General features: G+C 45.7%; 1 protein-coding gene across 1 annotated transcript in view; it reads left to right on the top strand.

Annotated features, from left to right (window-relative positions):
• Positions 1-49: 49 nt before the first annotated feature.
• The window catches only part of VPS35L (VPS35 endosomal protein sorting factor like), a 108508-nt gene continuing 93098 nt past the window's right edge, over positions 50-15459 (top strand). Inside the window, exons 1-6 of the mRNA XM_075995131.1 lie at positions 50-155; positions 3872-3971; positions 6151-6318; positions 7002-7124; positions 9075-9099; positions 12482-12558. Of these exons, the coding sequence (XP_075851246.1) occupies positions 139-155; positions 3872-3971; positions 6151-6318; positions 7002-7124; positions 9075-9099; positions 12482-12558 (510 nt within the window). The 5' untranslated portion in view covers positions 50-138. The remainder of the gene's footprint in view (positions 156-3871; positions 3972-6150; positions 6319-7001; positions 7125-9074; positions 9100-12481; positions 12559-15459) is intronic.

Below are 15459 nucleotides of genomic sequence, written 5' to 3'. Positions count from 1 at the left end.
CACCCCGCGGCTGCCCCTCACAATCATGGCGCCGGCGGAAGCCGTGCCTGCCCCTCACAGTCATGGCGGCAAGGGCGGGGTCTGCATAAGAGAAGCAAGGCTGGTGGCCCTAGAACAAGCGGTCATGTGACTGGGAAGATGGCCGTCTTTCCCTGGTAAGGAAGAAGCGGCGGGTGGGGGTTGCCCCTAGCTGTCTTTGGGTCTCTCTGTCTCTGCAAGTGTGAGTTGCTCTCTCTTGTTGGGTGTGTGGCCTCCTACCCCACCCCGTAGCTGTCTTGATCACAGAATCCCCTGCCGTTACCGCGGTCCAGAGGAACAATCTGAAGCCGGACTGGTGGGTTCTTGCTTCTCTCTCCGTCTACTCTCTCCCCGCGCCTTCCTTGGCCCTCTCTCCATTCATGCCCTAAGAAAAACTCAGGTTTTCAGGCTTCTGCTTTCCCAGGAGAAGTAGACGCGGGTTCTGAGGGCGCTGGATGAGGAGAATGGTGGGCTCAGCTCTGAGTCTGCACGACTCGGGGGACCTGGCTGTTTGTTGGTCTGTTTCCTGAGCTACTCAGTTCACCTAGAGAAAACTTGCTTTTCTCATCTGTAAAATGGCTGCCATTCATCTTATCTGTGCAGAGCCCTCAGATATATTTCTTGGTGTCAAGGAGCTGACTGTACAATGGAGGAGACACATAGGGGTAGAGGGGCGCCCAAAGGTATTTGGATGAAGCACAGAGAAGGGAGTGATCACCTCCACCTGGGGCTAGGGGAAGGCTTCAGAGAGGAAGAGACTTAAATTGGGTCTTGGAGCATGAATAGGAGTTCACCATACAGGAAGGAATGGCTTGTACCAAGGTTGGCAAGCATGTAGGGCTCTGGTAGCTGGAGTAGCTAGGAATGGTATGTGTGCTGGCAAGAACTCAAGTAAGTTGAGATGGTGATAGTGGGATTATCTGGGGATGGGAGATCTCTCTTGCATCTCAGAGAACAAGATAATTTTCTGATCTCTTCAAATGTGAAGTAGCTTACATTGAATGAGTGAGCGAGCAAAGGAAAGCCCTAGGCCTTAGAAATAATCACGTCCAACTTTCTGATTGTATGGTTGGTATACAGTTCTCTTCACCTATTACCTTCACTTGGCTAACACTCAGGAGACCACTTTCTTGACACACTGAATCAGCACTGGATTCCTCTGCACACTTCCATGTCCTGAGTTTTCTTGGACTTACTGTGTTTCCCCGAAAATAAGACAGGGTCTTATATTTATTTTTTCTTGAGAAGACACCCTAGGGGTTATTTTTAGGGGATGTGTTATTTAAGTACTGTACAACAATCATTTATTCAAATATAGCTAAGTCGTCGTCTTCTGGAACATCATCATAACTCTCCAAAGCCCGAATTCCATCCTGAATCTCTTGTGACTCTATTTCCTTTAGAACCATTGGCCCTAATCTCTCATGTAGAGCAGTAGAGCTCTGATGGGCCAGATGAGAAGGGCTGCTCATCGTTTTTACCCGCCACAATGAAATGCATGGGTTGTGCAGATAACGCTGCATAGCCACGCCCTCCCCAGGTCTTATTTTCAGGGTAGGGCTTATATTGTGCAAATGCTTAGAAATCCTGCTAGGGCTTATTTTATGGGTAGGTCTTATTTTCGGGGAAACACGGTAGTCAGGCTGGCTTAACCAAAAGGCTAAGCACCTTTTGGGGGTCAGTAAGGCTGAAGCACCAAAAACATGGGAAGAAATCTGATTTCAATGAATTTTTCTGGAATTTGTAATTAGAAAATCCAGGAAGATGCTGTCTTAATCTTTGCATCCAAGTACATTTTTACCATTGGTATTTTTATTTTAAATTAGAGAGGCACCATAACCCGTTTACTGTCTAGGGTCTCTATAGTTCCTAATCTGGCTGTGTTCTAAACGTTTCTTTGTGTGGTAGTGCTTGTTCATCATTCAGTCTCCCCACTAGACTTCTTGCTCCTTGAAAGTTAAAGGGACTGAGTGTTGTCCATCACTATCCCCAGCGCCTAGAACATGGTGGTAGGTGCTAAATAATATTTATGAATGAATGAGGAAACTGAGGAAGATCACAGAGGAGAAATGTGTTTCTGTCATTAAATTTGTGGTACATTTATCAAGCCCTTACTTTGTATCAGGTACCGTTGTGCTAAGTGCTTCTCACTTAATCCTTATAACAACCTTGTTCTGGTGGGGAAATGGAGGCAGAGAGATTAAGCAGTTTACTTAAAATCATGCATACAGCCCACAAGGAGAGCTGAGGTTTGGAACCCAGAGGCTGTGATCGTAATCATTATTGTCAGCTAGACCTCAAGTCTAGCTCTTGGGCTGAGGTTTTTCTGGCTTGCAGGGTTCTCCAAATCCCACTGTGTTGTCAGGGGTCCCCCCCCCAATGCTTCTTTTTACTCGCACTTTTTTTTCTTTTTTTTTAATTTCAGCATATTATGGGGGTACAAATGTTAAGGTTATGTATATTGCCCATGCCCCCCTCCCCCCTTGCGTCAGAGCTTCAAGCGTGACCCCCAAATGTTGCACATCTCACTCATTATGTTTGTATATACCCATCCCCTCCTCCCCCCTCCCACCTGCCCAACACCCAATAAATGTTACTCCTATATGTCCACTTAGGTGTTGATCTGTTAATACCAATTTGCTGGTGAGTATATGTGGTGCTTGTTTTTCCATTCTTGAGATACTTTTTGTTATCCCTGATATATTTTAGCCTGGCCTAAGATATGAGATGTCATCTGTATACCTTGTATCACGCTCTCTGTTTAATCCTGTGAAGCACAGTTGGAAATACCACCTTTCGAAGTCAGAATTTCTACATCATTTTAAATGAGTTTTTTTTTGGGGGGGGCAGGGGTAATATAGTGATTGTGTAAGAAACAGCTGTGTGGTCAGATTATGTGACTAGTAACTAAAAAAATACTTGAGTAAAATAGCTGGCAAAAAGCATTTAGTGGATTAGGGTGTTTCCAGTATTAGGAGATTAATTTGGTAAATCATAACAATTTCTGTGTATCCATATTATCAGAGGTAAATAATTTAAAAATAGGGAGTTGTACACCTCTAATGTGCATATAAACCACCTGGGGTTTTTGTTAAAATGCTGCGGATTCTGATTCTGTAGGTCTGGGTTATTTCAACCCTCCTAGCTGATACCATTGATAGTGATCTGTGGACCACACTGCACAGTGAAGGGTTTAACCCAGCAGAGGTGTGAAATGGTGGCCTTTTTTCTGTGGCAACTGCCTATTAATCAGACAAGCCCTTTTCATTGCTGAAGGTTGGGATTATGGGGGACTTTTACCAGCTATAATCAGCTATGTTGGCAGGAAAAAGATAAGTAAGGATCTTTGAGAAAATGCCCACTAGAGGTCGTTGTTAGCATTACTAAAGACCTAGGGGACTGAAGAATGTTTTAACATCTCAGACGGCAGGAAATGCTAAGGGTCAGAGAGCAAGTTTGAGGAAATAATGGAAGTGATAGAAAATAAAAATATAGGCCAGGTGTGATGGGTCACGCCTGTAATCCTAGCGCTTTGGGAGTCCAAGGGGGGAGAATTGCTTGAGGCTAGGAGGTTGAGACTAGCAAGATCCTAGCTCTTCAAAAAAATTAGAAAAATTAACCTCCCAGCTGCTTGGGAGGCTGAGGCAGGAGGATCGCTTGAGCCCAGGAGTTTGAGGTTGCTGTGAGCTATGGTGACGCCACTGCTACCAAGACCAACAAGAAACTCTAAAAAGAAATTTTAATTTTGTTCTGCTTTAAGCTACCCTATCATTGACAAAGTCTCAGTGAAGGTTTTTTAGTGTTTTAAGTCCTCCCATCAGTGAATTGGCTTCTGTGCTTTGCTGTTTACCAGGCATTCCAGGAACAGGAACTACAAAGCCGAATTTGCATCATGCCGCCTGGAGGCTGTGCCCTTGGAGTTTGGGGACTATCACCCTCTGAAACCCATAACCGTAAGTTTTGTTAGTTAGCGATCTCTCTAGATGACAGACAGTATTCCTGGGTCTTTTCCATTTTGCCAGTGGTAGCTGCTTTTGCATATTCGAATCAACCCATGTGTTCCCTGCCTCCTTTTTGATGTGTGATGTTGGTCCTGCCCACCATCGTTTTATTTATTTATTTTTTTTACTCCGCCCTTTCTCATGTTAGTGAGGTTGTCATGGGAATGGGATGACTTTGTTCCTGATTTGGATGTGTCAACAAAATATATCTTGCTTCTTAATTTTCCTGTTTGGAATATTAAGAATCACTCTAATTACCAGTATAGGGTGCTATCTTGAATAGCGTCTTAGTGTATCTGCGAGTTTATTTAAAAAAGTAAAACAAAAAAAGCGGGCAAGAGCCTTGGATGGCCCCTCTCTGCTGGGTTTGCATTAGCAAGTAATGGGTACTCTGTGATTATCATAGTGGGGAGAAGGTGTGACTGTCAGCATGGGGCAGCTGAGGCTGCGTGGGGATGGTCACATAAAGCAGAAGCTCCCGGGACTGAGACTCAGCCTCCCAGGGCCTCTCGAGTCCCTAGGCTCTCGTGTGGCAGTGGCTGACACCTCCAGCGAGTTGCTTCCATCCTCAGGAACTCATTCCCCACGTGGTAACAGAATAGCTGCCACAGCTCTAAGCTTATCCTGCTAGCTTAGCAACACCAACAGCAGGAGATTGCTTTTCTCGAGCAGTTTTTGTTGATCCAGTTTTGTTAGTTGTCCTTCTCTGAACCAACTTGGCGACCAAGGGTACAGAATACGTGGATTGATTGGGTTTGATCTAATACCCATGCTAGGAGCAGGGCTGTAGGAACTGAGCATTGGGGAGAGATGTTTTCCTGAAGAAAATTTGGACCGTTGAGCTCAGGAGATGGAGGAATAGGTGCCAGGCACACAAAAACAAATGTGCACTGGTGGGAGGTGCTTGTCTCTCTGCCCTGCACTGCAATTCAACTCAACTCAGACACCAGTCGCCCAGAGTTAGTGTCAGACTTGGCAGGTTTGAGGGCAAGTTCTCAATAAGGCTGCCCTCGAGGTAGGTGCCAGCTGCAAATTTCGGGGTCCCGAGGCTACCTGCACTCTCGACCACTGGCAGCAAATCGAGGGGTTTCCCCTGTCAGGTTTGATAATGACTGGGATGACTCACAGAACTCAGAAAAGTGTTTGTTATACTTCTATTCTAAAAGGGTACAACCCAGGACTAGTTAAATGAAGAGACACATGGGGCGAGGTTGGGGAGGAATCACGGAGCTTTCAGAACCAGGCACGTTGCCTCCTGTCACATTAGTGTGTTTACCAACCAGAAAGCTCTGCTGGGCCTTGGTGTTCAGATTTTTATCGGGGTCTCATTACATGGGCTTCTAATCATGGCTTGGTCTTTCTGGTGACCAGGAGCCCACCGGGAGTCATTAGGACGGAAGATGCTCCTGTCATCTAGGGAATTGCAAGGGATTTGGGAGCTCTGTATCGGGAAACAGGGGCAGAGAGCAAATAAACATTTCTTCTTATGCTATAATCACCTTCTAAGTTGTAATGGCCCTGTCTCTCCTGTTAAAAGATCAGCTTGGATACATTAAAATTTTAATGAGTTTATTTGAGCCTTCAGTGATCCATGAATTGGCAGCTTTAGACTTCATGCAGTTCAGGGTTCCCAGAGGGGGTACAAAGGGAAAACAATTAACTTTCATAAGGCCTTCTTGGGAGCAAGACAAAATATTTGATCAGTTAAAGTGGAGACTCCCTACTTTGGGGTTAGTTGGTGCTTTCTGATTGGTAGTCTGTAGTTAGGGGTTAGCTGGAGACTTGTGATTTGTCAAGCTTAAGGTTTGTCGGTACGGTTTATGTTGAGTCGGATTTTGGTTTGTGACTCGGGAACCCATGCTGCTGGGCCTATCTCCGTCTAATGGCCTTCCAGTTAATTTTTTAACACTCCTTAACCCCAACTTCCTGGCTTCCCTTCCTTCATTACTGTGAATCTGAGTCATGTCAATTTATCGCAAAAAATAAGCATCCTCTATAGATTGGTGAGTCTGTGCTGCAAGTGAACCTTCCATCCAGCTACCAGAGCGAGAGGAAAGAACCCATTTCAGTGTTTCACCGGGGAAAGTCATGGGAGACCTGTCTTTTACCTCCAGGAATTTCCTCCCCGCAGGTCACAGAGTCAAAGACAAAGAAAGTGAGCCGGAAAGGAAGCACTTCGTCCACGTCCTCCTCCTCCTCCAACTCCATGGTGGACCCGCTGAGCAGCGTTCTCGATGGCACTGACCCCCTGTCCATGTTCGCAGCCTCCGCTGACCCTGCAGCCTTGGCAGCTGCCATGGTAACGCCCTGGCTGCAGCTGCGGGGTTGGTTCTGTGGGTACAGAGATATAGGTGGTTTTTTTCCCCTTTTTGTTTTTAAGTTGCACAAGCGATGCTCACGGGTGCATTCTGATTGCAGCAGCTTAGGTCATCCCTGATGTCCACGGGAGGATGTGCCTGGTGAGAGGCTGGTGTAGATCTGGAAGTGTTTTACTTTCCTTTTCTTTCTTTCTTTTCTTTTTTTGGAAAGCATTTTAAAATTTATACTTTATTTTAACTTTATTCTTTTTATAATTATTTTTCGTTTCATTTCTTTTCCTTTTCTGTTTCCTTTCCCTTTTCCCTTTTCTTTCCTTTGAATAGAGACAGGGTCTTGCTCTGTTGGCCAGGCTGGGGTGCAGTGGTGCAATCATAGCTCACCGCAGCCCCAAATTCCTGTGTTCAAACAGTCATCTTTCTCTAGCCTCTCGAGTAGCTGAAACCCTAGGCACCCCCCACCATTGCCCAGCTAGTTTTTAATTTTTGTAGGGATGGGGTTTCACTATGTTGCCTAGACTGGTCTCAAACTCCTGGCCTCAAGTGTTTGTCCTGCCTTGACCTCCCAAAGTGCTGGGATTACAGGCGTGAGCCAACACACGTATATATGTTTTTCTAAAGATTAAAATGATACTGCCACTGAAGAGATTGTCTTGCATTTCCTTAGGACAGCTCCAGGAAAAAACGTGATAAAGATGAGAACTCCATCGTAGGATCAGATTTTGAGCCTTGGGCCAACAAACGGGGAGAAATCCTTGCCCGGTACACGACTACAGAAAAGCTGTCTATTGTGAGTACCAGTAGGCTTTCTCCCACTGTCTATAGCAGAGTTAGCAGCAATTTCTTTTTGTTGTATTGCCCCAACTCCTGGGCTCTGTAAGTTTCACTCATTTATGTCAGCGTTATGTGGAAGAAAAATATGCCGATTGGTTTCTCAAAAAAATGTGTCAAGAATCAGGGATGTGGGACAGGTCAGAGGAAGAATTAGAACAGCAGAGTCTTTTTTTTTTTTTTTTTTTTTTATTTCGGTATATTATGGGGGTATAGATTTTAAGGTTTCAATAAATGCCCACTTCCCCCCTCCCCCCAAAAGTCTGAGTCTCCATCATGACCATCCCCCAGATGGTGCACATCTCACTCATTATGTATGTATATACCCGCCCCCCTCCCCCCTCCCACCTGCCCAATATCCTATGACTGTAGTACCTATGTGACCACTTAGGTGCTATTCAGTTAATACCAATTTGCTGGTGAGTATATGTGGTGCTTGTTTTTCCATTCTTGGGAAACTTCACTTAATAGTATGGGTTCCAGCTCTAACCAGGAAAATATAAGATGTGCTATGTCACCATTGTTTCTTAGAGCTGAATAGTACTCCATGGTATACATATACCACATTTTATTAATCCATTCTTGGATTGATGGGCACTTGGGCTATTTCCACAGCCTTGCAATTATGAATTGTAACAGCAGAGTCTTTGGGGGAGGTTTGGGCTGTGAAGGGAGTAGAGTACACCCTGGGGAAGGGCAGTGTTGGCTTGGGAGTCCCACATAGCTGAGTTTTCTCCCAGAGCTGGAAGTTCACTGTTTCTTTAGGTGTCTACTAGGTGAAGCAGTTGGCTTGTGCCCGGAGACATGTAGGAAACACGAGGCTTATCCTCCACTTGGCAAGTTGCTCACAGAAGGAAGGGCTGAGACCAACCAGAGGAAAGCAGGCTGAGCTGGTGTTAGTTAGGATTAGGTTCAGTGCTTATAACCAAAGGCCCCCGCAAGGATATAAACGAGAGTGCTGTGTATCTGTCCTTACGCCGGAAAGAAGTCTAGAGGTGGGAATCCGGGGCTGGTATGGCAGCTCCAAGGTCATCAGGGTTCCAGCTCTTTCTGTCTTGCTTCTCTGCTGTGCTTAGTGTTGACTCATGTCCAGGTTGGTAGACAGAAGGAAGAAAGGGAAAGAAAGCTGTATCCTCTCCCATCTAAGACAGCTTCCTGGAGCAACCCCCTCAACAGCTTCAGTTACATTTGTCTTGAAGGTAGTCATGGGCTGTACAGAGATGGACGGGCAGTGGAGACATGTAGCAGTGTGCCCTTCTGCAAATCAGACTGTGACTAAGGAGAGAGGGGTCAACTGGGCACACTGCTGGGCAGGCTCGGCTGCCATCCCTTTCTGCTCTCTCTTTGTCCTAGGGTATATACTCGTTGAGCAGAATGACAGGAAGAATCACTGGACTATTTAAATCTTTCTTATTCTTTCCTGAATGCATAGCATTAACTTGGAGCAATGATTCTAAACCAGGAGTAATTTTGTCCCTCTGGGGGTCATCTGACAACATCTGGAGCCACTTTTGATCATCTCAACTCTGAGGGTGCTACTGGCTCTGGTGGGTGGAGGCCAGAGATGCTGCTAAACATCCTATAGTGCACAGGGTCGTCCCCCAGAAAAGAGAATTATCTGGCCGCAAATTGCAGTTGTGTAGAGGGTGAAAACCCTGATTTAGAGTAAGTTAACATGGTTCTATTTTATGACTGCACTGCATATCAAAAATTTTGCTATTTGTTGGTTCACGTTGAGAGAACCCTGAACTGAATAGCTATTTGAATCTCCAGTAGTGGTTCGTGACCCATATTTTCCTTCTTTGAATATATATTTCTTTCACTTAGATAAGTAAATGGCTTTTTGGAAAATGATATGGCCATATTGCCTTAGTGTTTAAAAATATTAATAATTTTTATGTCTCTGCAGAATCTGTTTATGGGATCTGAAAAAGGTAAGATGAGTTTTCTGTTGTTTTGGTGGGAAAATTCTGCCTGTTAATATAATTTCACAAAGGGAAAAAAAGTTTGTATTATGCGATGCTGATGTTTAATTCAGTTGATACTGTCATTTCTTAGATTATGTATAGACATAGAGCTAAAATACATACTTAAAGTATGAATAAAAAAAGACCAAAGAAGGTCCTCGGAATAAAACATAAGCTTACGGTTTTAGAGTTACAGGACAATAAACAGTCTCCCCTCTTAGTGCCGCCTCTGTCAGCTTGGAAACTGCTTTAGAGACACTTTCCTTCGCCTTAATTCTCTGTCCCTTGTGCAATAAAAATGCTGGTAAGGGCAGTCACCTGCTCAGTTTTATAGGCCACTGGTCCTTGAACACAGCCGTTCTCAGTTTCCTCTGCCAAGACACAAAGTCAGAAGCTCTGGGCCAGGGTGTCTCAAACTGCTGTGCAGCAGAATTACCTGAACAACTCTGATATAAATACAGACCACTGGCCCCCACTTGGTGAATTAATGTTGCAGAATAGGGCCCCGGAATTCCCTTTTTGAAGCTCCCAGGCGATTCTGGAGTGAACTACAGATCATATGCTGCTGGAGTGTGGATGAGCGTGGACATGAGCACAGCCACAGTTTATGTGCAGATCACGGATGTGGTAGCTGCAGCTCTCCTCTGTGCTCTGCAGGTTGAGACAGCATGTTACTAGAAATCAAGGTACAGGAACAGCTTTGCTATGGGCGTAACTTTGACCCCAGACCGTAAAAAGTAAACCATACCATCACATACCCACCAGTTTGGAAAGATCAAATAGATGGATGCACCAAGTGTCTTAGTCCATTTAGTGTTGCTATAGAGGAGTACCTGAGGCTGGGTAAGTTATATTGAAAGAGGTTTATTTGGCTCATGGTTCTGCAGGCTGTACAAGAAGCATGGCACCAGCATCTTCCTGTGAGGGCCCCAGGCTGTTTCCATTCATGATGGAAAGCAAATGGAAGCTGGTGTGTGCAGAGATAACACAGTGAAAGAGAAAGCAGGAGAGAAGGGGAAGGTGCCAGGCTCTTTTCAACAGCCAGTTCTCAAAATAAGAATGAGAACTCATTGCTGTGAGAAAGGCACCAACCATTTATGAGGGATCCATCCCCATGACTCACATACCTCCTGCCAGGCTCCGCCTCCAACACTGGGGATCAAATTTCAACATGAGACTTGGTGGGGACAAACCAACCATGTCCAGACCATAGCACCAAGTGTTGGTGAGAATGTAGAAGAGTACAAACTGTCATACACTGCTGGTGGAAATGTAAAATGGCAAGATAGCTTTGTAGAACATTTTGCTTTATTCATGAAGTCTGAAGGTGAGTGCTATGGCCTGAATGTTTGTGTCCCTGCAGAATTCATATGCTGAAATCCTAACCCCCAAGGTGATGATATTAGGAGATGGGCTCTTTTTGGAGGCGATTGGGTCATAAGGGTGGTGCCCTCATGAATGGGATTAGTGCCTTCATCAAAGAGGCCCAAGGGATCTCCCTCACCTCTTATGCCATGTGGGGACCCAGCAAGAAGACACCATTTATGAACCAGAAAGCAGGCACTCACCAGACACAAAATCTGCTGGCATCTTGATCTTGGACTCCCCAGCCTGCAGAACTGTGAGAAATAAATTTCTGTTGTTTGTAAGCCAACCGGTTTATGGTATTTTGTTATAGCCGCTCAAAGGCATTAAGACAATGGGTCAACCCTCTAATCCAGCAGTTCCACAACAAGGGTATGCCCTCGATCAGGGGTTGGTAAACTCCATCCTATATAGGCCAAGTCTGGTCCACTGCCTATTTTTGTAAATAAAGTTTTATTGGAACAATTTGTTTACATATTATCTCTGCCTGCTTTTGTGCTGAAGCAGTCGAGTTGAGCAGTCACCACAGAGACTTCATGACTCATGAAAGCTAAAATATTTATATGAGGCCCTTTATAGGAAAGAACTTTCCAGCCCTTCCCTAGATCCATGCTTCTTAAAGTGTGGCCCAAGGACCAGCAGCATCAACTTCCCTGGGAGCTCGTGAGAAATGCAGCCCTGCTCCCAGACCTACTGAATAAGAATACGCATTTGAACACATCCTTAAGTCGTTCCTGTAAAAGACTGAGAAGCACTGCCCTGCAGAAATTCACGCATGCATGAACCTGGAGGCATGCACAGACGTGATCATAGCTGCATTGTTTGTAGTAGCCCCAAGTGGGAAACAACCCAGACTCCCATTCACAGTTGCATGAAGAAATAAGTTGTGTCATGTTCACACAATGGAAAATACCAAAGAGCAATGACAACGAGTGAGGTACAGCTATATACAACAGCATGGGTAAAGGTTATGAACAAAGTTATGGTGGATGAAGGCAGCAAGACAATATATGGCCTGTGTGGTAGTTACAAAAGTTTTATGATTATTTACTAAAATGTTCATGTATGTACTTTCCATATATATATTTCAAAATGAAGGGAAAAGTTAGGAGCAATGTAAAGAAAGGTAAATTATTTGGAGACTTCATCACTGGAGTGCATGCTGGTAATTAAATAATTGCACCGTCCTCTCAGTTGACCACAGACTTAAATGTGAGTCAGCACCAGAGCTGAGAAATCAGTGCCAATGAAGAATAAACTTCAGTTTCTTCAGAGTGGCTTTGATAGGAAGGAGTATGGGGATGACGTGAGCCACATGACCTCAGAACTAGAGCAGAAGCCCCCTTAACCTGGGGAAAGGATTCTGAGGTCGGTGGCTGTAGAGGGCAGGAGCTGGCTGGATGGATCGCCTTGCCCTGTGTCCAGCCTGTGGCCTGGAGTCCTTGTCTTCATCCCTCTCCACCGGTCCCTGCTGATGGTGACGTGTGTGCTGACACGTGCTGGGAGGAGGCGCAGCTCGTCCTGTTTGCTGGAGGGAGGGTGTCGAAGCCCTGGTGTTTCCACCTCTGGGCGCACAGTGAGATGGTGGTTGTGTCGACGTAAGGGCACAACAATCCTACACTGAGTAGGAGCCCGAGAGGGCCTTTTGTTCTTGGAAAACAATTAAATGACGGGTTTTTGGCATCCGTATCTGGACCGCTTTTCTTTAACAGTAAACAAACAGCACAGAGCAACGTTTGTAAATCTCCAACGTAGCCGTTAACCTTTTTGAGGCTGGCGCGCTGTGTTCCCAGGGGCAGCTTCTAAGGGGAAAATGTTTCTTTTGGAATTTTGGCCACATGAGGAAGTTGCTTTCAGCATCTCAGTTTTCTGTAATGAAATTGTTTCCTGGCGTCTTTGTTCACGATGAGGTGTAGAGTGGAAGATGCCTTCCATCAGGGGTATTGGAAAAGCCACCTGTGTAACACAAACCCATTCCGTTCAGGCAGAGCCGGGACTGCCACATCCGCGATGTCAGAGAAGGTTCGGACCCGGCTGGAGGAGCTGGACGACTTTGAGGAGGTGAGCACGTCACTCGTGGAGCACAGGGAGTGGGGGGGTGCTTTTTCCTTCCTTCTGCCAAGTGAGATCAATCCTGGTGGCTGCTCTTCGATTAATTCTTGAGCAGCACATCGTGCTCCGTCCTCCCGAGGCGATGACTTGATCCAGGGAAAGACGCCAGCTGCGCAGTTGGCTGCGCTCGTGGAAGCCTGACTTGGGCTGCTTTTCTGAAGGCTGCTTTTCTCCTGCAATGCCTGAGCAAAGCGGGGTCGTCTGGGGACAGCATCTAACGATGAAAACCAACTGGAGTCACCTTCCTGGGAATCAGCCTTGTGTAATATTTTATAAAGATCTTACTTTGCAACATTGGCTACACATGCCCCTTGCTGGCTGGTTATGGTCCACAGGAATCTTTTAACTGGCCTGCATGTACTTTGAGATAATGTGAATCATTTGCCAACTCTTAAATATCAGTAATTTAATAGACAAATGTGGATTTCTGGCTTCTCTTGAAAAATTCCACATGATAGCTGGGGACCCACATTCTTGCATTTGACCAGAGCGTGCATTGTCCAGGTGACTGCGGGCCTCCCTGTCCTCATTCACTTATAAACAGTGCTAGCCTGGCCCCTGGAGACAGGTTAGTTTTTGTCTTCTGGATTGTCATTTGGAGAGGCAGCATGGCATGGTGGGTCAGAGGTAAACTGTGGAGCCAGACTGCCTGGGTTTGAATCTCAGCTCTGGCATGGAATAATTCTGTGATTTTAGACAAGGTTTTTAATTGCTCTATGCCTCAGTTTACTTACCCGTACAGTGAGGTTGATACACAGTACCTACCCATAGGGTTGTTACAGGGATGAAATGAGATAATGTGTATGAAGTGCTTAGAATGGCACCCAGCACGTGGTCCGACCATCACTGTCCTGAGTCTAGAAGTCACAGTTAGACAGCTCACTCACAGAGTAGCCGTGGGCATTCCCCTTTCCTGTGTCTATTTCTCCATCTATAAAACAGGGATAAAGAACGGTTGTGCAGATTGAATGTGCTTTGGAAACCACAAAGGGCTGTTGCTATTGCCCTGTCCTGCCCTTGCCCCCTGGCGCAGTGTTCTCCCAGCTCTGAGGTCAGAGCTGTTGTGTGCTCAGCAGTGTCTAATAGTCCAATTTTTATTTTCCAATTCAGAAATGACAGGTTTTGAATGAGTGTGTGAGAACCTCAGTCTGCATGTTATCAGCCAGCTTGGCTGGCAGTAAGGAAATTGCTAGGGCTTTAATCAAAGATCTTTAGTCTGTATCTGAAAGTTACTGGAGCTGGCTTGAGTTGAACATGGGAGCTGTATTGGAAGCAGACGAGGGAACTACTCTGGACCCAAGGGCACAGTGGCCTGGAACTGGGAACTGAAGAGCCTCCTAGAAACAGGATAGCTGTCCTCTCTGTCTCTCTTGGTTCTGTGTAGCTGCTTGTTGCTAATTCATTATCTGGTTGTGCATTTTTTTCCCTGCAGACTGGTTTCCTTGCCTCTCCTTGTGTGTAGCAGCAGCTGGCTGTCCCCTGGTTCCCAGGCTAACATATGTTAGTAAGGGTAAGGCTAGGTTCTGCTGTAGTAACAAACAACCCCACCCCCCCCAGTCTCTGTGGTTTAATAAAACAAAGATTTATTTCTTGCTCACGTCACATATCCAGTGCAGGTGACAGACACAGCACCATCTCACAATGCTGCCATCTCAGTGTTTGGCTTCCAAGTTTGTCACAGCAGGGGCTGAAGAGCGGATAATATTTTACTGCCTTCACCTAGAAGGGACATGTGCCACTCTGCTCATGGCCCATTTGCCCAAACTGTAGAGGGGCAGGAAAGTCTCTACCTCACAGTTTAAGTGACCAGTTGGGATCAGTCTAAATCACCTGAACCTTCTACTTTTCTTTCCTTTTTCTTTTTTTTTTTTTTTTTTTTTTGAGACAGGGTCTTGCTTTGTTGCCCACTCTAGAGGGGAATGGCTTGATCACAGCTCACTGCAACCTCTACCTCCTGGGCTGAAGTGATCCTCCTGCCTCATCCTCCCAAGTATCTGGGACTACATAAGTGTGCCACCACACCCAGCTAACTTTTTTTTTTTTTACTGTTTGCAGAGACGAGGTCTCACTGTGTTGCCCAGGCTGGTCTTGAACTTCTGGCCTTAAATAATCCTCCCACTTCGGCCTCCCAAAGTGCTGGGTTTACATGTGTGAGCCATCGTGCCCCGCCTGCTTTTATTTCTTTATTAAGAGTTCGTCACATTGAATTCCAGGAAATGTGCATATAAAAAGGTTTTGGTCCCTGGTCTCATCATGTGTGGGCATGACTCTCACTGCTGTGAGCTGTGTGAGTAGCCTCTTAGCGATAGCGGAGGGTTATGGAACACTTGCTGTGTGCCCGGGCCTGTTGTCATTTCATCCACGTGTTAATCTTGCTCTCTTCTGACACGGGTTTTTGCTGTCGTCTTTTCTCTGTCTCAAATCCTCTCCCTGGCTTAATTGCCACCCCACTACGCCTAGTTAACACCTGTGCTCCACTGAGAGTTTGTTCCGAGTGTCACTTCCTCTCGGAAGCCATTCCTGACTCCACCTCCCACACCCGAGTCTACGGTCCATTTCTTTGTTACCATATTTCTTCCGTTCTAAGATGAACCTTTTCCTTCACTCGTGAATATCTCTGAAATTGGAACGTGTCCCTCCATTGGTGCGTGTCCATCCGTGATCAGCATATTGAACTTCCTTAGTGGCGCGTGAAACAGTTTTGCTTTTTTCAATGGGCACCTCAGATTCAAAGAACTATGATATGTGGCCTCGTAGAATTGTGTTTCCTCACAAGTGTTCATCTCAGTTTGTATTAATGTCCATCTTGTCCTTGGTACCTTCAGCTCCATCCATGCAGAAATATACTTG

This window comes from Microcebus murinus, chromosome 19 (genome assembly GCF_040939455.1).
Source record: "Microcebus murinus isolate Inina chromosome 19, M.murinus_Inina_mat1.0, whole genome shotgun sequence".
Lineage (NCBI taxonomy): Eukaryota > Metazoa > Chordata > Mammalia > Primates > Cheirogaleidae > Microcebus > Microcebus murinus.
The sequence above is the reverse complement of the archived record's forward strand: the minus strand, read 5'-3'. Positions and strand labels throughout refer to the sequence as shown.